At 53.5% G+C, this 25,289-nt stretch overlaps 1 protein-coding gene across 2 annotated transcripts; it reads left to right on the plus strand.

Moving 5' to 3' along the window:
• Positions 1-6,484: 6,484 nt before the first annotated feature.
• CYB5R3 (cytochrome b5 reductase 3) lies at positions 6,485-25,022 on the plus strand. Of its 2 annotated transcripts, none has more exons than XM_084748415.1 (9): positions 6,485-6,632; positions 13,171-13,302; positions 16,750-16,822; positions 17,105-17,211; positions 18,120-18,249; positions 18,583-18,666; positions 18,805-18,890; positions 19,894-19,993; positions 24,007-25,022. In XM_084748415.1, exons 1-9 carry the CDS (start codon positions 6,612-6,614, stop codon positions 24,177-24,179), a joined length of 906 nt encoding a protein of 301 aa, XP_084604541.1. In that variant the 5' UTR covers positions 6,485-6,611; the 3' UTR covers positions 24,180-25,022. The 2 variants fall into 2 exon arrangements, with proteins under 2 accessions (XP_084604541.1, XP_084604542.1); XM_084748416.1 differs by lacking the exon at positions 6,485-6,632 and adding an exon at positions 9,029-9,050.
• Positions 25,023-25,289: the final 267 nt, after the last annotated feature.

The following is a 25,289-nucleotide window of genomic DNA, read 5'->3' on the forward strand; positions in this document are numbered from 1 at the left end:
GGCACCAATACCTGTTTCAACAGGACGAACTGTGTTTGTTTGCTTAGGGATTTCACAAGGATGGATTGTTTGACTTCAAAAGAGGCTTCAGAGGCGGCTTTGGTAAGACCAGAGACAAGTTCATCACCCCAACTCTCCCTCTCCACCAAGGGCCCTTCCCACACCCAACAGGAAGGGACCTGGATTTTCTTTTTTTTTAAAGATTTATTTACTTTTGCATTTTATGTATGAGTGTTCTGTCTTCATGCACACCAGAAGAGGCAATCAGATCCTGTTGCAGATGGTTGTGAGCCACCATGTGGTTGCTGGGAACTGAACTCAGGACTTCTGGAAGAGCACTCAAGTGCTCTTAACCACCGAACCATCTCTTCAGCCCCAAGGGACTTGGATTTTCTACTGGCCTAAGTTTATCTTTTCTTTCACTGGAACATCCCCAGCCCTGCTTTCCTTTTTAAAAACTTTGTCACAGCGGGGCATGGTGGTGCACGCCTTTAATCCCAGCACTTGGGAGGCAGAGGCAGGCAGATCTCTATGAGTTCGAGGCCAGCCTGGTCTACAAAGGCAGTCTAGAGCAGCCAAGGCTACACAGAGAAAGCTTGTCTCGGAAAACCGAAAATAAAATAAAAAAATAAAAAATAAAAACTTTGTAACATTATCTCCTCCACACTATAAAATCCCAGGGATTATGTCACTGGAGCAGGACAGAACATTTCACAGGCCCTGCATGGATCTAGCTGGAGGGGGTTGTGTGTCTGAGTTTTGCTTCCTCTCCCAAGGCATGGAGATCCTGCCCTCCCAGTTCCTCCTTGGTCCCTGGGTCCCCTGGGAGTCTCCTGAAGCATAAATGACATTGGTGGGCTAATTTGAGCAAAAACACCTCTCTCTAGAGGGTTTCTTACAGCTCAGCACTCTAAGCCACCCCAGAGTCTCTCCAGGAATGGCCTCACCTTCCCTCACCTTGAACCTGCTTGTCCCTTCATTCCACTGCTGGACCCAAGTGTTTCCTGGGCTCCCGGATCCTTCCTCCCTTACAGCCCCTCTGATCCTTCCCGCTGTCTCCCAGGCCAGGCCACTGTCCAGCACCTTGCTCAGTCCAGTGGCCCCGTGCCTTGCCTGGTGAGCCCCAAGTTGAAGAGTCCAGAAATATTCTGTGACCAGGGTCCAAGCCCTAGTATGTTGCTGGTCACAGCAGTTACTCCCTCATTGGTCCCTGGCTTCTTCGGTTACTCAGCCTCTCCTAGAGTCATAGGGACTGTTATGCTTTCTTGTGGCATGGGTTTGGGAGGGTGTGTGTGTGTGTTTGTGCCTGAGATGAGGCCTTACGTACGGGCTGTCTTCAGACCACCACATGTGTAGTGGCACCGCCACATAAAAAAATAGACAAACAAATAAATGAAATCAATTCACTGTTCTCTCTGCGCCCTGGCTCATTCCTGTACCAAAAATGGACTGAACTGGACATGGTGGCACGTGCCTTTAATCCTAGCACTCGGGAAGCAGAGGCAGAGGGATCTCTATGGGTTCGAGGCCAACCTTGTCTACAAAGCAAGTCCAGGACATCCAGGGCTACACAGAGAGACTCTGTCTCCAAAAAAACAAAACAAACAAACAAAAAAAGGACTGACTTTTAGCCTTTTCTGAGGTTCATGGGTCTGGGCTGGGCTAAGGATTCTCTGCCAAGGCCTGAAGGAAACCAGAGGGAAAGTCTGGTCTTAGGTCATAGCAGGGCCTTGATGGATTAGGTCACAGGTCTCTTCTTCCCCTAAAGCAGGTCCTAACCCAGTTCACTGACAATCATGTCAGGGGAGGACACCAAGACCTGACATGAAGTCTTCGTGAGATTGAGATAGTCACACGGGATTCAAAGTAAAGGATTGCGTTTCCCTGGGAAGGTCTGCCAGGTGCTGTGAGCAGTGAAGAGAGCTGGCAACCCACACCCCTGATTTTATCTTTCACTAGATAAAAGGAGACAGAAGGAGACCTGCCCAGTGAAGGCAGCAGTCTGCCTGGACGAAGAAGCAAGGCCAACTGATGCTGGATGCAGCAGCAGCAAGTTTGCACTCAAGAGGCTGAGCCTGGAGCAGTGCAGAACCGGCAAGGCTGGCTTGGGCTACAAGTGAGTTCCAGGCCAGCTGAGGCTATCTAGTAAGTCCCTGTCAGCAACAACAACAACAACAACAACAACAACAACAACAACAACAGCAACAACAAAACCACCAGCAAGCCAGGCATGGTAGCATGTGCACTTGGGAGGCAGAGGCAGGCGGATCTCTGTGAGTTCGAGGCCAGCCTGTCTCAGAAAACAAAAATCAAACAAACAAAGATTTGTAACAAACAAAACAAGCCACCAAAGAACTGTAACAGGGATTCTGATGGTCACATCCAGGGGATGAATTGAAAGTCTGGGAAAGAGAGAAGACAGAGCTGTATAGAAAGAAAAACAGCTTTACTGCCTGCTAACTGCTCCCAGTGGCACCTGCTTCCTTTTCTTGATGCCCCAGGATGGCCTAGTGTCAGCTCCCAGCAGGAAGAAATTTATCAGTCTCTCATTGGTCCCTGGCTTCTTCGGTTACTCAGCCTCTCCTAGAGTCGTAGGGACTGTTATGCTTTCTTGTGACATGGGATTGGAAGGGGGGCTGTGTGTGTTTGTGCCCGAGACAGGGTTTTACGTATGGCTGTCTTCAGACCTCCACATGTGTAGTGGACCATAGTCTCTCAGCCTGCTCTGCCTATCATCCCTGGAGCTGCATGAGACAGGGTAGGGAGGAGGCCGGGCCTCAGAGGAACGGTGATGAGAAGAGGGACAGTGTGCCCCTGGGAAACAACAACTCCTACGCAGCATTCAACCACTGCGTAGATCTGAGTCCTGGCAAGAGAATTCATCAAGAGTTGAGACAGTTCAATAATCAAACAGGAAGCCGGAGAGATGACTCAGTGGCTCTGAGCAGTGTCTGCTCTTCCAGAGGTCCTGAGTTTGATTTCCAGACACCACATGGTGGCTTGCAACCATCTATACTGGGATCTGATGTTCCCTTTAGGCATGCAGGTGTACATGCAGATAGAGTACAAGAAAAATGAAAATTAAAAACAAAATTAAACAGAACAAGCCAGGCATGGTGGGACAAGCTTGTGATCCAGGGCTGAGCAGGCAGAAGCAGGAGGATCACTGGGAGTTGAAGGCTAGCTTGGACTGCATAGTCTGTCTTCAAACAGACACTTTCACGACACTGAATACAGGAGCTCAGTTCTCACCAGGGCTGGAGGCAGCCAAACACTGGGCTGATCGGCCTGGGGACCCAGCCAGTTGGAGAGTGGAGACCAGAGGGGTCTCAGGCAATTAAAAAAAAAAAAAAAAAAGGATTGATTTTTGTTTTGGCTTTTCCAGACAGGGTTTCTCTGTGTATCTGTGTAGCCTTGGCTGTCTTGTTTTTTTTTTTTTTTTTTTTTTTAATGTGTCTGTAGGGGGCTGGAGACATGGCTCAGAGGTTAAGAGCGCTGACTGCTCTTCCAGAAGTCCTGAGTTCAATTCCCATCTACCACATGGTGGCTCACAGCCATCTATGATGTAATCTAATGTCCTCTTCTGGAGTGCAGGTGTACATGCAGGCAGAGTACTGTATACATAATAATACATATTTTTAAAAAAATGGGTCTGTGTATAAGCACATGTGTGCAAAGTGCTCATGGAAGGCATTGGTTCCTCTAGAACAGTGGGTCCCTACCTTCCTAACACTGCAACCCTTTAATACAGCTCTTCATGTTGTGCCCCAACCATAAAATTATTTTCGTGGCAACTTCCTCACTGCAGTTCCGCTACTGTTATGAATCGTAATGTAAATGCCCCGTGTTTTCCAATGGCTGTGACCCACACACAGGCTGAGAACTGCTGCCCTAGAGCTAGCGTTTCTGTGGTTGCAAGTGCTGGGGACTGAACTCTAGTCCTCTGAAAGAGTAGCAGCAAGTGCTCTTAACCTCTGAGTCATCTCTCCAACCGGTGACTCCTCCCCTCCACAGTGCAGTGGACACAGGAACTTTCCCTCCCCTGAGCTGACAGGATCTGTCCAGATTTTTGGTGTCAACTTCCACACTTCTCCACTTTAAAAAAAAAAAATTATTATTTATTTATTATGTAAACAATGTTCTGCCTGCAGGTGTGCCTACAGGCCAGAAGGGGGCATCAGATCACATTATAGATGGTTGTGAGCCACCATGTGGTTGCTGGGAATTGAACTCAGGACCTCTGGAAGAGCAGCCAGAGCTCTTAACCTCCGAGCCATCTCTCCAGCCCCCTTCTCTACTTTCATATCAGTGCTGTCTCCCCAGGTCATGAGTCAACATAGCCTGAGCATCACACAGCCAGTCAGGGGGCCAGGCCACCTTTGAGGCCTGTTGCGATAACCAGTTCTTTTGCTGTGGAAGGGTCCATAGAAATATCGGCAGTGAAATCTCTTTGGCTCTCCACTTGAAGTACTGCCAGTGGGTTGAAGTAGGAGTTGCAGACAGGATCTGAAAGAGCAGAGAGGTGCGTCAGTTAGGAAAGTTGACTGTGATCCGTGACCCATGCGACGTTTCATGAAGAGAAGCAACTGTGAAGAGGTTCCGCCAGATAGAAAGAAATGGACAGTCAGTAACGATCCTCAGGAAGGCAGCAGTGAAGGCAAGGAAGAAGGCTAGCTCTGAGGGTGCCAGGACCCTCTGAAGACCACAGTTCAGCTCTCCGGAGCACATTGCCTTAGTGGTTTACTTTTGGGCGCAAGAAGAGTCCACCTGCCCCGCCCCCACCTTCACACCCTTTTGAGACAAAGTCTTACTCTGTAGAACAGACTGGCCTGTGTTTGTGATCCTCCTGTCTCAGCCTCCCAAGTCCTGAGACTAAGAGCAGAATAATGCTTAACTGACGTCACATCCACCCTCATATTCCAAGGTAGCAGGTGACGTCACATCCACCCTCATAGTCCAAGGTAGCAGGTGACGCCCCCATCCTAGTTCCTATCTTTTCTTTTTTAACTTGCTTTTTTTGTTGTTGTTTGCTAGTTGTTTTTTTTTTTTTTTGAGACAGAGTTTCTCTGTGTAGCCTTGGCCATCCTGGACTCACTTTGTAGACCAGGCTGGCTTCGAACTCACAGTGATCCGCCTGCCTCTACCTCCCAAGTGCTGGAATTAAAGTTGTTTATTTTACTTTATTTTTTTTTTTGAGATAGGGTCTCATGTAGCATAGGGTAACCTCAGCTCAATATGTAGCCAAAGATAACCTTGAAACCCTTATCCTTCTGCCTCTACTAACCAAGGTCTGGAATGGCAGACGCCATTGTTCCTTATTTGTTTATTTATTTATTTTGGTTTGGTTTTTCGAGACAGGGTTTCTCTGTGTAGCCTTGGCTGTCGTGGAACTCACTCTGTAGGCCAGGCTGTTATTTATTTATTTATTTATTTATTTATTTATTTATTTATCTTCTTTAAAGATTTATTTATTATTATGTATACGGTGCTCTGTCTGCATGTACACCCACAGACCAGAAGAGGGCATCAGATCACATTATAGACGTTTGTGAGCCACCATGTCGTTGCTGGGAGTTGAACTCAGGACCTTCGGAAAAGCAGTCAGTGCTCTTAACCTCTGAGCCATCTCTCCAGCCCCTGTTATTTATTTTTAAGACGGGATCTCTGTGGTGGTTCAAATAAAAAAATTACCCTCAGGGGGCTGGAGAGATGGCCCTGCAGGTTCCAGGTACTCTGAAAGCAGTCTTTCCTTCCCTCTCTGGCCAGTACCACACAGAAGAATCCCAGAGATATAGTCACCTCCCCACTAGATGACACTTTCAGCAAGTGTTTATGGAGCACGTATGTGCTGGCCTGTGTCCTTGATTCCCAGGGAGCTGACTGACTGCAGAGTTCTGACTTGAGGGAAGCCACACAGTCTTGTGGGATGAGTATGTGGACGCAGAGCACGGAGAATGAACAGGCGGAATAACTTAAGCGCTTACTAAGACCAGTCTGCACCAGCGGGGTCCCTTGAGGGAGCACAGGACCAGAGCTGGCCTGGTTGAAGAGGTGACAGCTGAACTTTAATCCGGAGCTGGCCTCAGTACAGTCGGGGATTTTTTCAGAAAGGAACAACCAGTTCAAAGGCTTGAACTGGGGCAGGGCAGGGCTGTGGCCTGAACTCGGTGGCCAGTGGTGTTGGCTACATGCCTTGGACGCGATGTGAGCCCTGGCCAACACAGTCGGCTCCTGCAGGCTCGCAGGACCGAAGGTTCAGGATTTGAGAAGCTATCGCGGGGGCGATGTCTCGTTCTCTTCACTAGGACAAAACAGGCCCGGAGGCTACGATCTACGGCCCGAGGCCACAAAGAGGCGCCGCAGCAGCTAGTGTCGCTGAGCCCCTTCCGTGCAGCGCAGCCAGCCACTCAGAGTGCGCTCCCATCTTCACAAGGGCGGAAGTGGGCGGGGATACGAGGGGGCCCCGCCTCCAACCCGCCCACCTCCGCGCTGCTGACTGGCTCCGCAGAGCGGCCCCGCCTCCGAGGTGTTGAGGCTGGGGCGGGTCGTTAGGGGAGCGGCCGTCTGAGTAGCGGGTGTAGAACGGCACGGCCACTGTCTTCTCCGCCACCATGGGGGCCCAGCTGAGCACGGTAGGCGGGCAGGGGTCTGGGGTCGCCAGGCTCGTCCGTGGGGACACGGTACGATCCGGGGCGCCCATCACCCGTTCACGAGGACCGCGCCCTACCCGGCCCCTTGCGGACCGTGACTCACGCCCTGGGTAGTGACTACGCCACTCAAGGCCCTGCCTCAAGCCAGAGGGGCCCCGAGCGCGGGGTGGACATTGGGGGAGCCTCTTAATGTGTGCGCGAATGTGACAGGGAATGAGTGACGTGTGCACCCGCGTGAGTGGGCGTGACTTGTGAGAGTGAGAAAGTTGGAGTGACTGAGCCTGTGGGAATGTGAAACGCGTGCATCACTAATGAGCGCACACGTGTAAATATGAATGTGGAGTGTGACTGTGGATGCACGGTTGTGTGCGTGGAGGAGCTAACAGGGGTGTGTGTGTGTATGAGAGAGAGAGAGAGAGAGAGAGAGAGAGAGAGAGAGAGAGAGAGAGAGAGAGAGAGAGAGACAGACAGACAGACAGACAGACAGACAGACAGAGACAGGCAGACAGAGACAGACAGAATGAGGGTGTGAGGGTGTGGACGTGGAGAAACGTGGGTGTGAATAGTGGACACATGTGAGCTGGCATGGCATGGAATACTTTGGGGTGCATGTGTGCATGGGAGAAGTGTGTGGGATATCTCTTGACCAAAGATTGGATGAGTCTTCTTGCCATAAACAAGGCAGTAGCTGCTCAGCTCACATCTTTCCTGCTGTCAGCCCCAAAGCCCTGAATATTCCTATTACTCACAGAATTGTGCTGTCACTGAAGAAGTGTCACTTAGACTTGGCCGTCAGCCCAGGGCACTGAGGATGCTGCAACCTTCTAACATCTATAAGTCTATCCTTTCACTGTTTCCACCTTTCTTTTTTTTTTTTTTTAGACAGACTTACTCTGTGTAGCCTTGGCTGTCCTAGGTGTTGTAGACCAGGCTGGACTTGAATGTACAGTGATCCGCCTACCTCTGCCTCCCTAGTGCTGAGATTAAAGGCGTGTGCAACCTTGCCTGGCTTCTCCCTGATTTCTTAAAGCGCATCTATGGGTGTCTTGGCACTTGGAGGCAGAGGCAGGTGGATCTTAGTGAATTTGAGGCCAGCCTGGTCTCCAAAGTAAGTCCAAGACAGCCAAGACTACACAGAGAAACGCTGTCTCAAAAAACAAAACAAAACAAAACAAAACAAAAGAGCATCCATGTAAACTATGCCCAACCCCAACCACACAAACACACCCTCGAAGTGCCCAGCTTTCTGGGTGTGGCAAGATTAGGCGAGCACCTTCTTGGAAGGTGCCCTCCTCTCTGCAAGATACAGGGCTCCTGGTGAAGACAGGCAACTGGCTTCTTGGCATGGCATTTGTTCTTTTTTTTTTTTTTCCTCAAGACAGGGTTTCTCTGTGTAGGCTTGGCTGTCCTGGACTCACTCTGTAGAGTGAGAGTGGCCTTGAATTTATGGCAATCCACCTGCCCCTGCCTCCCAAGTGCTGGCATCAAAGGTGTGTGCCACCACCACCCAGTGGCATTTGCTGTTGAGAGAGTGATCAATCTAGGATGGTCCATCTAAGGAGTAGCCTGGCCCAAGGTAAACCCCAAAGTGACATCACACCACAATGACATTCTGGCCAGTTTCCCCAGACATTCCCCGTGGCGCCCTGCCCTTCCCAGCCTTGCATGCTTTCCTCACCTTCTGGGCCATGTTGGTAGGTGTGTCACAGCACCCCAGTGCCTGGCTGCGCCATCCATTCATGTTAAGTCAACAGCAGTTTCTTGCAGGCAGCAGAGCTCTATGTAATTGTCAGGAGACCCCGACCATGGCTTAATCTGTCCGTGGGTTGCTTGGTATCGTCCTTGGTTTACGGGACCGACTGGGGTCCCACTTAGTCCCCGGTGCCTACGGTATACCAGCCTCCTGCCCTGGAGGCCCATGTGTTATATGTGTGGCTGTTGGGCATTGCGTGAACCAGATGTCTTATCTGAGCCACGCAGGCGCTATGGGAGGCCTCCTGTGTATATTGGGGGGCCCAACCCAGAGGATGGCACTTGAGCCTGCTGTCCGTCTGGAAAACACTGTGGGCTTGGCCAGCTGCTCTGGACTGCTTCTCTGCCTGTTTGTGAGTTCCAGCAAGCCCCGACAGACCCATTCTTCTTGTAGAGTGTGTAAGGCCTTCCCACTGGCTTCTGCCAACCCTGAGCCTGGTAGGTGGCTTACCATCCACAGAGGGTGGCTCAGCTATCCACCTGCTCCTCCTCCTGGGCTCCCTTCCCCCATAGTCTGGAGTCCAGCCCAGAGCCCCCCTGCTTCAGGACTTCCTCCATTTCCTCCTACTTCCTCCCACTTAGAACAAGACCAGGAGGGCTGTGGTCACTTGATCCTGGCAGGACAGCAAGAGATTAGGTGGTGGGCAGGTAAGCGAGTCCATGACCGGCTTGTTCAAGCCCCAGGTCAGACAGCTGGCATCCGGGGAGAGATGGGGGTTGGGCTCTCTGCCCACCCTCTTTATCCAGCCTGGGCCAAGTGGCTTCCAGGGTTTTAGGGGGGGAAATGCCAGCAGGAACAGCCAGGCAGGGTGTCCTGTGGGTGGGGAGCAGGTTGCGCACCCTTTAGCTATGGTGGGTGAACTCAGGGCTCCCCCTCCTGGGACCCTGGCACCCAGTTTCCTTTATCCTTCTTTGTTTGTCAGAGCAAAGTGAGGAAGGCATTCCTTGGTACACTGGAGTGTGGCCTGCAGGGTCAAGGTCTGGGAAGCAGCTGCCCTAAAGGACTTGAAACTGGTGGGGTAAAAAGTGTGTGTGTGTGTGTGTGTGTGTATACACAGCTGAGGAGGAACTGGGGCAGGGACTTGGCCTCAGTATCTACCTCCTGTTTACTTGGCCACCGCTGCAGGGACTAGGGTGGTGCCGTGAAGGGGTGGGTAACAATCTGTTTGCTCCATGCCAGTGAGGACAGAATACAACCATTCCCCTTATGAGTGAGTCTGCTCGGGCCTCTCGCTTTTGGAGACCAAGCCTTCACTCAACTGCTCCTGGCCTTGGTGCAGCGCCCACCCCCTGTGCCCCCCCTCCCCCTGTGACTAGGTTGCTCTCCTTCTCTAATTTGGACCCTTTGGACATGGGGTTTAGGCCTGGGCTATGCACATACCTTAGACACAGGAATGCCCGCTGGGGTTGTCAACTGAATGAGTGACGGCTAGCATGGCTTGTCACAGCTGCCTTTCTAGATAGGAACTTTTATGTAGAAAAAGTTCACCCCTCCCCTCTCAGAGTCCAGCCATGTCCCTGGGCACAGGCTTGTCCCCAAAGCATCTGTTTCTTAACCTGAATCGGGAGTGATAGTAGCACCTCCCAGATGCAGCCTGAGGGTTGAGGTAAGAGGACAGTGGCTATAGGGAGCAGCCAGGAGGCAGTTCTCGGCTCATGGAGCCTGCGCCTTCTGAATATGCTCCAGGGCCATGGGCAGGTGGCATGGCTCCCTCCACAGCCTGTGCTGTACCTAAGGTTTGTAAGGCAAATAGCTTAGCTTGAGCCCTTCCTTCAACAGAGAGCAGTGTTGGCCTTTGCCCTGGTTCTGGAACCTTCTAGACAACATAAGTCAGAGAGACATAAGGAGTCAGGAGAGAGAGGTGCTGTTCTCCTTTTGTATTTGCTGAGTACACCCTGCATTACATGCTGTGATAGTGGTGACCAGGCAACCCTGAGTTACCTGGAGACAGGAGAGGTGGGCCATTCTGAGCCCAGATTGGTAGAGGGTCTGGGTGGGGACTCCAGCTTATTATGTTCAGGGAGCCACCCAGAGTCCTGACAGTAGGGGTGTCTGTGTAGACACTGCCCTCAACACTGGGTAGCATTGTTAGGTTTAGCGAGAGCGAGTGCTGGTCCACACATGGCCACCTCCATGGTGGGCCTCTCCGGGCCTCCTTTGTTTAATGCGGACGTAGGAGCAGCTGCATTAACTTCTGTATTAGCTAGGACCACAGGCGGCCCAAGGGAGAGTTTATTGTGGCTTATGCTTCCCGTTAGAGTCCATCATGGCAAGGGAAGGTGTGTTAGCAGGAGCAGGAAGCTGAGGGATCACATCTCAGCTGCACACAGGAAGTGGAGATAGCATGTCTGTCCCCAGTGAGGTACATCCTCCCAAAGATCCTCTGACCTCACTGGGGACCAAGTGTTCAAATTCATGAGCCTGTGGGGGATGTTTCCTTTCTAGACCATAACAGGAGTCCACAGTGGAGGGTCAGGAACAAATCCATGTGTGGCAGGTCCTGGGGGGCCAGCTGCAGGTCAAGGAGACTCCAGCTAGCGAACCTGACTGTGTGCGCAAACAGTCCTGCTGGGGGGATAATAGAGGGTACACGGTTGGGCAGAGTCATTGGTGCTCATTCCTAGGGCTCCCAACAGTGGTGGATGTGGTTTTGTTTCTTACCATGGCATCATCTATAGCAGAAAAATCGTCAGAGTGGTCCTCACTGCCGGAGAGCTGACAGAGAGGGCAAGGTTGTGGAAAGTTACAAGCTTCTGGTTAGTTAGGCATGGCCCCTTAGGGAAGGTTTAGCATTTGAATTGGCGTCTGAAGGACTCATAGGAGTCTGCTGGTCAGAGGCAGGGCATGGGGATGGGGGGGGGGTAGGGTGTGTGTGGGTGGTGGGTGGGTGGTGGTGGTAAGTTGATATGGAGGGAGCTGGGAGAAAAGTCCCATGTTAGAGCTACATAGAATAGGTGTATCAAAGGCAGCAGCCCTAACGCATGTTGGAGGGGTGCAGAGCAGTTTGTAGCTTTGGGAGGTTGGGCTGGAAATATGCATGGGCCTTCTGCAGGGGCATGGAGTATCAAGATCTGGGCCGCAGACTGTGACAGGGTCACAGTAGGACCTGTCCCCCGAGGTGACCCAGGAACAATGAGATGGGACTGAAAAGTTCTGAATTCAAATTACAGTCCCATCCGTGTTTGGTTCTGTCACCTTGGCCAGCCACTTGCCTACCCTGAGAAAGCAGGTGACAATCTAGTGATATGGAATGTGGTCCTGGGACTTTGGTGTGACTTGGGGCAGAGCAATTCTCTCTAGCCTGTTTGCCACCTGTGGCTTGGAGTAGCCGCTACACCTGCAGTCAAAAGCTGAAGTGGGCTGGTCCTAGAAACACAAGGCCTTGTCCTTGGAGCAGTGCCGGCTCAGGGTTCATGGCTGGTGTTTGCTCTCTGCATGGTCTTTGGAAGCTGCATTCACTTTCCTTTCCAGAAGCCCTAGGGAACCCTAGGCTTCTGAGTTCTGGGCTAGGCCTCAAACATGGGTCTCTGAGTTTGCACAGCATGGTGTCAACTTGGTCCTTCAGCAAGCCCTGGGACAGTGCTCGCATGGTGATGGGCACAGCGGTGCTCATTAGATGGGTTATGGTCCTGATATAGAAGTGATATGGGCCCAGCAACTGGTTCTTTGTAAACTCTTGTGTAACGTACCAGGGGCCTGTGGGGTAAGGCTTTGGCTGCCGCAGAGGCAATTTGTTCAGGGCCCAATGAAGGGCCTTGGCTGCTGGGGCTGCCTGAACCTGCAGGGCCGGTTTAGGGGATAAGGAGCTCGTCAGGCTAATGGTCCCTCCACTTCTCAGGTTGCTTACCCCTCTGGGAATTTGGGGCCCCCAGCTTAGCTCCCTGGGAGGAGTAACCCATGCATAGCCTCACATTCTTCCTGCTGATGGGACAAGAGGCACAGGCAGAGTGCTACTAGAAAGTGGGGGAGTCCTGACAGCTTTGAGAGGGAGAGACAGCGGGGCTGGGCCTTGAGATTTGAGAGTATCAGCTGAGTGGGACCGCCTCTCCTGTAATCAAAATACCTCAACAGAAATAACCAGAAAGGAAAAATCTTTTGGCTTGAGATTACAGTCTGCCATGGCAGTGGAAGCAGGAGCCTGCTGCCGAGGCTGTTCACATCCCTGCTAACCAGGAAGCAGAGAAAGGGCAGGAGCCAGGTCCGCTGACTCACTTCTTTCAGCTAAGCCCAACTTCCCAAAACAGCTGCCTCGGGCTCCTCAGCCAGTGAGGGCAATGCCCAGCCCAGGGCCGAAGGCAGAGCCCAGCACCCAGGGAGAGACTCAGGCTCATTCTTTATGGCAAGTGACTCAATTTATCTGTCCTCACTGGCTTGGTTCCGTGGCTCTGAGAGATAGTGAGGAAGAGAAAATATGGAGGCTGTGGCCCCTAGGAAACTGGGCTCATTGGAGCCCTGTGCTCGGTAGGGCACTGCGGTGGATTCTGAGCCAGCCTGAGACCTGGAACTTGGGCCTGGGATTCGGTAGAGAACCTGCTCAGCATGCATGGCATGCCTGCCTCTACGCTTGGAGGATCAGAAGTTCAAGGCTTTTCAAGGCTTTTCCCATGGTGCTGGGCACAGACAACCCAGTATGTGGCAGGTGGCACAATTGGTTTGGTAGCTCCTAGTGGAAAGGCCCAGGGATTCTGGTGAAGTGTCACCTGTAAGGAGGGGGCACGGCTTCTTGCTGCCCCTGTGCTGACCTCGGTTTCCACTCTATCCTTGCAGTTGAGCCGCGTGGCGCTCTCCCCCGTCTGGTTCCTTTACAGCCTCTTCATGAAGCTGTTTCAGCGTTCCTCACCTGCCATCACCCTCGAGAACCCCGAAGTCAAGTACCCGCTGCGGCTCATCGACAAGGAGGTGAGTGTCTCGGCCCACCCCCAGCATCCTTGTGGCTCCTGGGTACGTGAGCTGCCTCCCCCCCATGCCCCACCCCACACATGCCCTTTTTGCAGATGTGGAGAGTAAGGGGGTACCATGGAGAAGTGGCGGAGGGATTTAACCCTGCTCCCTATGGTGTGGCTCTTTCCCTGGGGAGATAGAAACAAACACCTGCTCCCTTGGATATAGCACGATGACAGACCAAAGTGCCATCAAAAGCCACGCTGGGAACCCATGGGCTTACTTACAAAGTGTGGTTGACTGTGGGTGACCCCAAAGCAGCCTAATCACTGAAAAAGCCTCACCCCCACCCCCACCTGGGTGATGGATTTCCCCACATAGCGTAGGTGGAGTGCCCCCTTTGAGCTAACCCTCTCTTGGCTGTACACTGTAATACCCTCACAGACCCCAACGCTGGGTCAGTTAGGGCAGAACCACACAGATGTCTGGGTGGTGCAGGAGGGAGTGGCTGGAACCTCAGATGAGGGTCCTATGACCCTCCCAGCCCATCGTTCTGTGAGGGAAGGTCACCCGCAGGCCCAGGTGTTGCGTAGGGTGTGCCTTTGCAAGTAGTCACCGAGGCTCTGATGAAGATGATCCCAGAGGGTAATAACACCCTATGACAGTCTCCCACTGTGTTCACTGTCCCATGGAATATCAGGATGGGAGAGGCTCTTTGGGCCTTTGGGATATTCACCCCTACTTAGCCTGGGGAGCCCCTTAGAGATAAGAGCTCATCCTTTCCCCTGCTCACTGTGGTAGATACAGTTGGGCCTTTGTCAGCCTGGATGTCTGCCTCTGCTTGCCTCTGTGACATGCATCTGTACCAGGCCAGTTCTGGTCCTCCTGCTCAGCTGCCCTCCCTTCCCTCAGGGCCCTTCCCTGCTCTATTCCTGGCTTCCCCTAGTTGCTTCCAGAGGGGTGTGGCAGGAAAACTGAGTCAGAAAGCAGACTGTGACCCTAGAGGGATTGGAGAAGCCTTGGCTTCAGGCCCCAGGGCCCAGCCCTTTATGCTGTATTCCTAACAAGTGGGGGTTGATGGGACACATGGCTGCAAGTCTGTGGTGTTTGCAGTAGAGGAGACAGAAAGGAAAAAGTCAAAATAAAAAAGCAAGCTCTGTCCTATGAGACCCCTGCAGCTTCTAGTAGGTCGTACACCTATGTGGACACACTCATACATCTGCCAGCCAAAATGGAGTTCTCATGTTTTTTGTTTGCTTGGTTCCTGGTTTTTTGAGATAGGGTTTCTCTGTGTAGCCCTGGCTGTCCTGAAACTCTCTTTGTAGACCAGGCTGGCCTCAAACTTAGAGATCCTCCTGCCTCTGCCTCCCGAGTGCTGGGATTAAAGGCGTGCGCCATCACCATGACCACCACCCTCCCATCCCCCCACCCCCAGACAGCATTATGATTTTATTTTATTTTGTTTGTTTTGTTTTGTTTTGTCGAGACAGGGTTCCTCTGTGTAGTGTTGGCTGTACTAGACTCGATTTGTAGACCAGGCTGGCCTGGAACTCACAGCAATCCTCCTGCCTCTGCCTCCCAAGTGCTGGGATTAAAGGCATGTGCCACAATACCCAGTGCAGCATCATGTTTTTAAACCTTGTTGTTTGTCAGGTTTCTGGTTTGTTGTCTGTCACTGAGGATGGACACCAGGGCCTTGACCGTGGTGCTCAGGGCTTTGCCCCTCATCCTCATCCTTTTAACTGGTTTTTGTTTTTAATTGTCATATCTTCTCCCCTCTCTATGCTGCCCTTTAATTCTTAAAGTGTGACATGATTTGGGTGGCACTGTACAAGTTCTGCCTGAGCAGTGGAGCTTCTCCTCCCTACCCGTGGCGGGCCCAGCCCCGCAGTGGGTTGTTTTGGACACCTGAAGCCTGCTTCCATTTTACTCAATGCAGATGGGTTTTCATCAACTCAAAGCTGCCTTGTTTTATTTGGTTTGTTTAGTTGTTGTTGTTGGTTTGGTGACCAGTCTAATGTCTTTTATAAGGACACAAGGCCACACAATGGGGGCCCTCCTGTTCCCATTGAATGGGCACATGGCATTTCTGGAATTCACCTTCCCTCCCTCCCCCACACAGCCTGGTGCTGCCCTTTGCAGTCAGCTGCTGGGCCTGCTCTGTGGTGCTGCCAAGCTGTCCTGTAAAAGGTTGTTTTAGCAGTTATCGGTTCTTCCTCCCAAAAAAGCCCTGAAGGATGGTGTGTGTCCTTGGCCCTCAGGCCCAGTCAATAGTGCTGGACTCTGTTCCTAGTCAGTGTGAGGCTGCCTTTGGCCCAGTCCAAAGGTTCTGGGAGGCAGGGTGACTACAGTTCTGCACTGAGTGGTGCCCTGCTGGGCTTCTTCAATGTTTCCTCAGCTCAAATGTGCAGGGATGGGGGTTTCCCCTCACCAACAGCCTCCCTGTGCTACTTCCTCCTGAGGGGCAAGGCCTTCCTTCTCAGACTGAGCTAATGTGGGGAAGTGTGCATGTCACCCCAGGTGTTAGTGCCATGTGGGTGTGGCCCTGCAGCTGCTGGCTCTTCCCCCAGCCAACTTGGGGGCCAGGAGCAGGGTCCACAGTCAGTTCTGAGCAGAACTCACTGGCAGACTTCTTGGCCCTCGCATGGGGGCCTTGGAGGGTTGTTTCTCAGCCCTTTCCATAGTCTCTCAAGCAGTCCTTTATCGTCTCTGGAGGGGAAGTGGCCACCATAGTCCAGCTTTTGACTAGACCCTGGTGCCCAGCCTTTGGAGGATGGTGACCTGAGTTTGGGCTCTTGACTGTGGCAACCCCAGAACCTCTCAGCCAGTGGATGCTGCTATAGCCCCTGGCCCTATACAGGCCAGCCATAGCCACTCACTTTTGTGGGGTTTTTTTTGCTGCCTTGACTTCTAGAACCTTCTCCTACTGCCAAGCTTGGTACATGTGGTTCTGTGTCAGGTCCACTCCATTTCTAGTCCAGTCATAAGATGCTCCTGTTACCTCAGGCTCCAGCTGAGAGTAGATGTGGACCCTTCCCACCACAGGAATTCCCAGAATTCTCTGGGTTGTTTGGTATTCTCCCTTTGAGACCACATGTTCATTCTTTTTTGTTGTTGGTGGTGATTTTTGTTTTGTTTTGTTTTGTTTTGTTTTGTTTTGTTTTGAGACAAGGTTCTCTGTGTAGCCTTGGCTGTCCTAGACTCACTTTGTAGACCAGGCTGGCCTCAAACTCACAGCGATCCGCCTGCCTCTGCCTCCCGAGTGCTGGGATTAAAGGTGTGCGCCACCACGCCTGGCTAATGTGTTCGTTCTTTAGTTGCCCTGTTGTGTGGACCTCTCTGGGCCAGCAAGAACAGAGGCCCACTAAATGTGCACCTGACCCCGCCCCCCATGTGTGTATGCCGGTGACATCACTGTCACTGCTGACAGGAGCTCTGAGATCCAGCAGCTCTGTCTCTTTGCAGATTATCAGTCACGACACTCGGCGCTTCCGATTTGCCCTGCCTTCACCCCAGCACATCCTGGGCCTTCCCATCGGTGAGTCTGCCCAGCCCATCTCTTCCCTGGAGTCAAGAGAGGGAGGAGCGGGCAATGCCTGGCCTTGCAGAGTGGGCCTGTATCCCTGACAGGGGCACCAGCCCAGGTGTAGAGACCGATGCTGAGGTGTGCTGGGAATCGCTCAGAAGGTGGGAGGGAACAGTAGGAGCCAAGGCCAGGCCAGAGTTTGAATGGGACACAGGTGTAGGCCCATGGGAAGACAAGGTCCTGGGGTGGGGGGAGAATAGCAGCTGACCCCAAGCGACCCTTCCTGTCTTACAGGCCAGCATATCTACCTCTCGACCAGGATCGATGGGAACTTGGTCATTCGGCCCTACACCCCCGTGTCTAGCGATGATGACAAGGGCTTTGTGGACTTGGTTGTCAAGGTGGGGTCTCCAGGGCATGGCTGCAGGGGGCGGGGTGTGTATGTGAGAACCTGCCTCCTACTCAGGGAGCACAGAAAGGGACACCTGGAGTGGAGTGGGCGTTGTCCGGGTGAGGAGGGACGAGCGATGCTGTCTAGGCAGAAAGGCTCTGAAGTCAGAGGGCTTGAGGACTGACAGCCAGGCACGCAGAGTGGGGTAGGATGACGGACAGGAGGTGCAGACACCCAGAGCGCCGCGCAGGGACGTTGTCCAGAAAAAGGGAAATGGTCCTGGACCGAGCGTCTGTGGGGTTGGAGACAGTGGTCAGAAAGAGAAGAGTGCAGGGAGGGGAGAAGCTAGCAGAGAGAGAGAGACACAGACAGACAGAGAGGAGCCGTAGATGACGCCTCCCGTTGGCCCTGAATAGCAATCACAGTAAATCCTGCAGCAGAGCTTAAGCCAGTACTCTGCCCACCTCTCCTCCTCCCAGCCCTCAGACTCTCAGATTTCTGCTTCTCTCCAAGGTCTAGAATATGGCCCTACCCTGACAGGGACACTGCTGCTCCTCTGTCCCCATAGTCTTAGGCCATGCTCCCATAGGCCTCCCATTTCCCAAGAAAGTAGTCCCACAGGGGCCCAGCAGGAAGTCGCTTCAAAGAGGGATGTTGTGTGACTGCTGAAGCCTGCACCAGGAGCGGGGGCGGGGCTGAGCTGATGCCTAGAGCCTCCCTGTGTTGGTCAGGGAACCTCAGCTGCTTCAGCACCGACATGGCCCTCCGGCTAGTAGCCCTGTGTGGCCTAGCTTTTGAGAGGTGTTGGGTGGAAGGCTTAAGTTTGGGCGAATGGGACCTTAGGGGCTTCCCCCTGCCCCCGAGGCTGGGGTGCCCCAAAGCTGGGTGGGGATCGAGAGATACGTATTTGGCTTGCAGGTTTACTTCAAGGACACCCATCCCAAGTTTCCTGCTGGAGGGAAGATGTCCCAGTACCTGGAAAACATGAATATTGGAGACACCATTGACTTCCGGGGCCCCAACGGGCTGCTGGTCTACCAGGGCAAAGGTGCTTGGAACAGTCACCTCCGGGGACGGGGCAGGACTCTGGAGGGCTGGGAGTTGGGGGGTGATTGTGGGGTGAGACAGGTGGTGTTCTCCCCTACCTGTCGCTGGCTGTGTGTGGGGGTTCGTTTGCCGACCACCTTGCTTTCCTCTGCTTTACTCCATGTGCCCTGAGCAGCCAGCCAACAGAGAGGGAACCCTCCACTCCTTTGCCCTCTCTCTTCCATGAGAGGTCTTTGAGCAGATTCCTGTCTTTGTTCTGGCTGGCTGGGGCTGTGTGGTGTTTTCCCTTCCCTGGACCCCGCAGGGCTCAGCTGCTCCTTCCGTCTCTTCCCAGGGAAGTTTGCCATCCGTGCAGACAAGAAGTCCAACCCTGTTGTCAGGAAGGTGAAGTCTGTAGGCATGATTGCAGGGGGGACAGGTAAGGGTCGAACCGCAGCTGCGGGGGCGGGAGGAGGAAGGGCTGAGGCCAGGCCTGGGCTCCCTCACCTCCCCTTGCTTGAGTGCCTGGCGTGCCGCGGCAGACACCTGCTCAGTGTGTGGGGACCCTGTTCCACAGGCATCACTCCAATGCTGCAAGTGATCCGTGCTGTCATGAAGGACCCAAACGACCACACTGTGTGCCACCTGCTCTTTGCCAACCAGGTCAGTGAACAGTCCCTCAGGACATGCAGGCCTGGGGCTCGGCCAAGCCCTGTGCAGCAGTCTGAATGGCTCTGCAGAGATGCCAAGGATGTCTGGAATGAGGGGCAGGGCGAACATTCTGGTAGCAGACATGTGGGTGGCTGCTGAAGGGGGCGCACTGGGCCATGCATCTCCTCCTACTGGGGACTGCCTGCACCTCCGGCAGATTTGGAACTCTGGGAGAGTGGGGGACACTAGCCTGGGCAGAGACAGAAGTACCTGAGTAGGACACAAGCCCCGGAAGCCCCGTGAGCACACTTGAAATGTGGCTTCTGTGCTGCTGCGTGGCCGGCAATGAGTGGCCTGCCCTATCTGCACTGCTCACTGGTAGAACAGGACAGGGAAGCAAGAGCCCCCTCGAGGCCTGTGCTTTGTAGCCAAACATGAAAGAATGTGACGTCTCTGGGGAGACCAAGCTGAGTCCCACGTGTCTCAGCAGGGTAGAGGCCAGACGCTGGCCCCTCATGCTTCTCAGATACGATTCAGGTCATCTTGTCCCCAGGGTCCATCTGGCCAGCTCTGCACTGCCCATGTGTGAGGCACAGTAGCCCAGGAGAAGGGCTTTGGTCTCTGCGCAGCTGTAGGAAACACTTTGATGCTCGCTCAGGAGCCTTGGCTAGGCCAGAGAGAGAGAGAGAAAGTTTAAGCTGGCTGTAAACGTCCCTAGTGGTCCTGAACTCAGGACCTTTCTGCCTTGGCCTCTGAGCGCTGGGATCCTAGGCCTGTGCCCGCCATGCCCGCCTCAGAGGCTCCGTTCATGAAGAACCCATTGGTCAGCTGCTTGGAAGGGCTGTGTAGGCGAGGTGGCTGGAGAGGCCACTATGTCAAGCTTCAGCATCTGCCTCAAGGATGATGAGTGTGGCCCAGGGGGTCATGATGACCCACCCTTGGGCCTGTCCCTGTAGAGGTCCCCAAGGGCAGCCCCTGAGTCACCTGTCCTGACTGGGTGGCCTGTCTCCTGCAGTCCGAGAAAGACATCCTGCTGCGGCCTGAGCTGGAGGAACTGAGGAACGAGCATTCCGCCCGCTTCAAGCTCTGGTACACGGTGGACAGAGCCCCTGACGGTGAGCACAGGGAACCCCAGGTGGAGCGGGAGGCAACCCTCAGCCCTGAGCTTCATCAGGCTCATTCAGCCCTCACAGCCTGTTCATGGCTATGGAGGAAACAGATCTCAGGACAGGAAGTAAGTGCCCACACCCCACAGCTAGGAAGCAACATAGGCAGGGCAAGGACCCCGCCAGACAGCAAAGTCCACTTAGCTCCTTGGGGTCTGGCTCACTTTGGGGCAGTGCCGAGGGCTGGGCTGGCGGCTTCTGTGTGGTTCGTAACCAGCAACAGCCTTTGTATGTGATTTTTTTTTTCTGGTCAATCTCCGGAGAGGCTAGGCTGTTCCGGTTACCCTAACTCTGCCATGCATCTGCAAGTTGTGGGCCAAGTAAGGGTGCTGTGGAGGGAGCAGGCCCATGCTGGAAGAGGGGACAAGGCCCCCAGACTCCCTTGAGAGTGCTCTCTGGGAATTGAGCTGTCCTTCATGTTCCTGCTTTGGTAAAAATAAGGGCATAAGAGACCACATCAGTGTTGGGGGTGGAACGCTCACTCTGCACGCATGGAGGCCTGGCTCTAACGCTCACTCTGCACGCGTGGAGGCCTGGCTCTAACGCTCACTCTGCACGCGTGGATGCCTGGATCCGACCTGTAGCATAGCAAATACTGGACATGGTGGCATACGTTTGCAGTCTCAGCATTCTGGAGAAGTGGAGGCAGTGGGATCAAAAGTTCAAGGTCATCCTCAGCCACATAGCAAGTTCAAGGCCAGCCCTGGCTACATGAGACCCTGTCCCTTTAAACCAACAACAACAAAACCCAACACTGTCCTCTTTGCTGTAAAGAAAGCAGCCCCCACCTCTACATCCTCTGAGACTGTTTCTAGTCACCTCAGGTAGAGAGGGCAAAGATAGATTGTTTCTAGTCACCTCAGGTAGAGAGGGCAAAGATAGATTGTTTCTAGTCACCTCAGGTAGAGAGGGCAAAGATAGATTGTTTCTAGTCACCCCAGGGAAAGAGGGCAAAGATAGATTGTTTCTAGTCACCCTAGGTAGAGAGGGCAAAGATACTGTTTCTAGTCACCCTAGGTAGAGAGGGCAAAGATACTGTTTCTAGTCACCCCAGGGAGAGAGGGCAAAAAGATAGGCTGTTTGTATTTATCCTGGGTAAAGAGAGCAAAGATAGAGCAAAGGAACAATTCCATCTAAGTACACCTTAGTGCCCAAGGAGTTTATTGGGGTTACTGAGCAGCGTGGCTAAGGGATCACTTACAGGTGTGTGGTGACTCAAAAGTAGCCGTATCAGCAAGAAGCCCATGCCCACTCATAACCATGGCATCCCAGGAGCTCCCTGTGCACCTTGCAGGCAGCGCCACAGAGGAACCTGCTCTTTCCGCCCACTTTACTGCCTTTGTAACCCTAGGGAGGCACTGGTGAGTCTCCCAGATCTCTAGAGCTTTAAGAGCCTCGTGCTCCCCAGCTCCACCCCGAGGCAGGAAGGAGTGTCAGTAGGAAGAAACAGCGATGCCCGCCAAGCCATGTTTGTGTAAGTCAACGGGGCACTGGGTGTGGGCATCTGAAGGGCTGCGAGTGGGAGGTAGGCTTGCCAGGGAGCCGCTAATGGACAATGTCCTCCTGTGGCGTCAGGGCCAGTGCTACCCCTTGTGGTGCTCTGTGGGAATGCAGGTCATCTCCCTAACGGGGCTAGGGAAAGAATTAGGTAATCACCAGGCCTTTCCCTTTTGTTCAGCCCTCTGACCCACAAGGAAAGAGCAACAGGCCCTTAGGACCCAGATGCAGGGCCAGCAGCCCACACACATGGCAAATGCTAGGTTTCCTGAAGGCCATCTCTGGGACCTAGATAAGGCAACACCATCCAAAAATGCCCTGTGAGCCTTGCCTCACTCTCGCAGAAGGCTTGTTCCCAGGCCGCTGTCTGTCTGCGCCAGCCCTGTTCCAGAGCAATCCTAGGAAGCTCCAGTGACTCAGGAGCTGAGTCAGAGGGGTACAAATGGAATTTAGGAATGGAAGAAAACAAGGGCTGGCCTAAAGCGCAGTCAGGGATGGGACACACACCAAACATGGCTGTGGTGGCGCCCTGCCACGCCTGGGCATTCCCAGCAGCCAGGGTGCAAAGGGAAATGTATTCCGTGAGTTAGCTCATGGGGTCCATGGGCTGGAGGACATCACTGGTCAAACACAGTGGATCCTTCCCCATCCTAGGGTCTCCTGGGACTGTGTTGGTCGCTCCTGTACCTGGGAACCCACACAGGAGACATCATATAGGCAGTGCCTGCCTGTCAGCCAACACCTTTAAAAAAGTTACTAGCTTTTATGCTAGGCATGTTGGCGCGCGCCTTTAATACCATCACTTGGGAGGCAGAGGCAGGTGGATCGCTGTGAGTTCGAGGCCAGCCTGGTCTACAAAGTGAGTCCAGGACAGCCAAGGCTATCAGAGAGACCCTGTCTCAAAAAACAAAACTAAGCAAAAAACCAAAACCAAGACACACCAAAAAATGACTAGCTTTTAAGTGTGTGTGTGTGTGTGTGTGTGTGTGTGTGTGTGTGTGTGTGTGTGCACATTCCACAGCACATGTGTGGAGGTTGGAGGACAAAGTGTGTAGCTGAGTTCCAGGAATTGAACTCTGGTCACCAGGCTGGGCTTATACAGCAAGTGCCTTTACCCACTGAGCCATCATCTCCCTGACCCCAGGGCTTTTTTTTTTTTTTTTTTAAAGACAGGGTTTCTTTGTGTAATAGCCCTGGCTGTCCTGGACTCGCTTTGTAGACCAGGCTAGCTTCAAACTCACAGAGATTCACCTGCCTCTGCCTCCAGAGCACTGGGATTAAAGGGGACTTTACAGTGCCTTTTTTATCTTGAGCCTTTGTGTTGTTTTTGTTGGTGTTTAGGGATGTGAGGCAACTCTGGGTTGCAAAAGGCAGAGACAAGCCAGAGAGAATCCTGAGTGATGGGGCTGGAAGAATTGAGGGGCCCGTGCCAGGCCTGCTAGAGTCCTGGGTCTCAGAAGCAGCCTCCCTGGCAGATGACAGTGGCCCGGCGTCCCTCTCCTCTGCTGCTGCTTCTTCCTGTCCACCTCTGAAGCCAAGCTAGAGGCTGGGCCCGCTGGGCACAGCTCAGGGACTGGCCTGGAGCAGGGTACTCTCAGTTAGACCGGGAGGTGTCAGAATTCTTTCTCTGAGTAGCCTGAACCTGCCAGCCAGGCCTGACGCACCGCCTGTGACGAGAAACGGGACGGGTAGAAATGATGTGCTCACAGGCCCAGGCAGGGGAGGGCATGGTGGCAGGACATGGAAGGAGTGGCTGTCACCCCACGGCCCAGCCCTAGAATCTGAGTCTGTCCCAACCTCCCTGGTGTCAGACCCTGGGCTGATCTCACGTGCTGCTTCTTCCAGAGAACCTAGAGCTGGCCTTGAACTCACGTCCTCACTTCCCTTGTCTCTCTCAAGTGCTGGCACCACAGTCACGAGTCTGATATCTCACCTGGCCTGCTCACCGTGTCAGTGTAACAGTGTCAGGCCAGGGGCCAGAATGCAGCTGTGAGGGACGGGTCAGGCAGTGAGCTGGTAGCTGGGGCTCAGGGTATAGAGACTGTCACTCTGACCGGCCTGGGCTGGGCACCTCCTTAGGGAGACTAGTTAGTGTGACCTTGACCAATTCTGGGCCTCCGTTTCTGTAAGGTGAAATCCATATGCCGTATCCTGAGCCAGGGGGATGCTTGTTCACCATGCATGGACCGAGTGCCATTCTTAGCACTACAAGACTGAATAATCTCGTGGTAGTTGTGGGGGTCTATGGGGCAGGTTTTCTCACTCTAAGGTGGGTGAGGGGAGCCATGAAGGCCTCGTGTTCTGGTTGCAGGCTGTCAGGAAGTAGTGGGTTTAGGGCCCCAGTGCAGGATGGGTTTATTGAAAAGGAAGCAGAGCATCTGCGACAGGACAGGGCGGGCAAGAGGACTGTGGGTCGGGTGGGCAGGAGAGTCCCCCTCCGACTTACCTGGTCTCTTGTTCCACAGCCTGGGACTACAGCCAGGGCTTCGTGAACGAGGAGATGATCAGGGACCACCTTCCGCCTCCCGGGGAGGAGCCGCTGATACTGATGTGTGGGCCCCCACCAATGATCCAGTTTGCCTGTTTGCCAAACCTGGAGCGTGTGGGCCACCCCAAGGAGCGATGCTTCACCTTCTGATGGCTGGCTGCTTCGTGCCTGCTGCTCACGCACTCACCACAGCCATCTGTCCACCCCTTCTTTCATCACCCCAGGTCCCTCACCCTAACATATGCCCACATCCATGCTGGGGCCTGGGTTCAGCCCGGCCTGCCCGGCCCTGGCCATCCAGCTGTACTGGCCCCTGAGGGGCCCCTTTGGGAGCGAGCCTGTGTATCAGGTGGCCCCTGTCGACCACTTTCTGCATAGGCTCCTGTCTGGCCATTACCAGAGATGTCTCATGACCAACCCTTTCACACACACACACACACACACACACACACACACACACACACACACACTGCATGTGCACACACGTGTGCATCAATAACATGTCTACCCATTGCCATGGACCACAGTTTATAGAAAGGGAAAGGAAAGGTAAATGGTTATAGTCCCAGCACCTATGCCTGCCCCCCAACACCTGCCTTAGGCCATGGCTTGGCCTGTGCCCCTAACACTACATGTGACACCCAGAGGTTCTCTTAGGAAGGTGTCTGGCAGCACCTGAACCCTTCCGAAACTCCATGACCTGCTGCAGCCTTGGGTGCCCTAATTCGTCAGCCCAACAGAGTGTGCTAGACCTTGGGGTCCCAGGCTTGGTCTGGAGCCACCACTCTGGCTTGTTACTCCCTCCCAAACCTACCCCCTGTCTGGTCCCCAGCCTGGGGGGGTTCTGAGCAGTGCCTCATATCTCAGAGACAGACCCGGTGCCTGGCGTTGCCTCCAGCCCGCGGTGGCAGCCTCCTGCACACTGGCTTTTTCTTTTTTTTAAAAGTCATTTATGGGCAGAAAAAAGTTAAAGTAAAACTTTGCTAATACTAACCCCTCTGGAGCCTCCATGGGAATCGCCAGGGAGGGGCAGGAGGGCTCTGTGGGACCCACATGTATTTTCTTTCAGATATGCGTTTGTGTTGCCTTTCCAGAGTTTGGGAAGTGGGGGGAGGTACACATGGAGGCCAGACTTGTGCTGTCTCCTCAGCGATGACTGTCACTTCCATGTCAGGACAGCTCTGTGGGAGAGCTGGAGGCTGGTTTGTGCTCTTCCCTGGTTCACTGTCCCATGCTGGTGCCTCCTGGTCATGCCTCCGC

This window comes from Acomys minous (genome assembly GCF_964271855.1).
Source record: "Acomys minous genome assembly, chromosome: 12".
Lineage (NCBI taxonomy): Eukaryota > Metazoa > Chordata > Mammalia > Rodentia > Muridae > Acomys > Acomys minous.

What these genes read in the sequence shown, in the direction of transcription:
- CYB5R3 (XM_084748415.1), top strand. Translation starts at nt 6,612, where the DNA reads ATGGGGGCCCAGCTGAGCACG. An exon ending in CATCCTGGGCCTTCCCATCG is followed by an intron (nt 16,823 to 17,104) that starts GTGAGTCTGCCC and finishes CCTGTCTTACAG; the next exon opens with GCCAGCATATCTACCTCTCG. An exon ending in TTGTGGACTTGGTTGTCAAG is followed by an intron (nt 17,212 to 18,119) that starts GTGGGGTCTCCA and finishes TTTGGCTTGCAG; the next exon opens with GTTTACTTCAAGGACACCCA.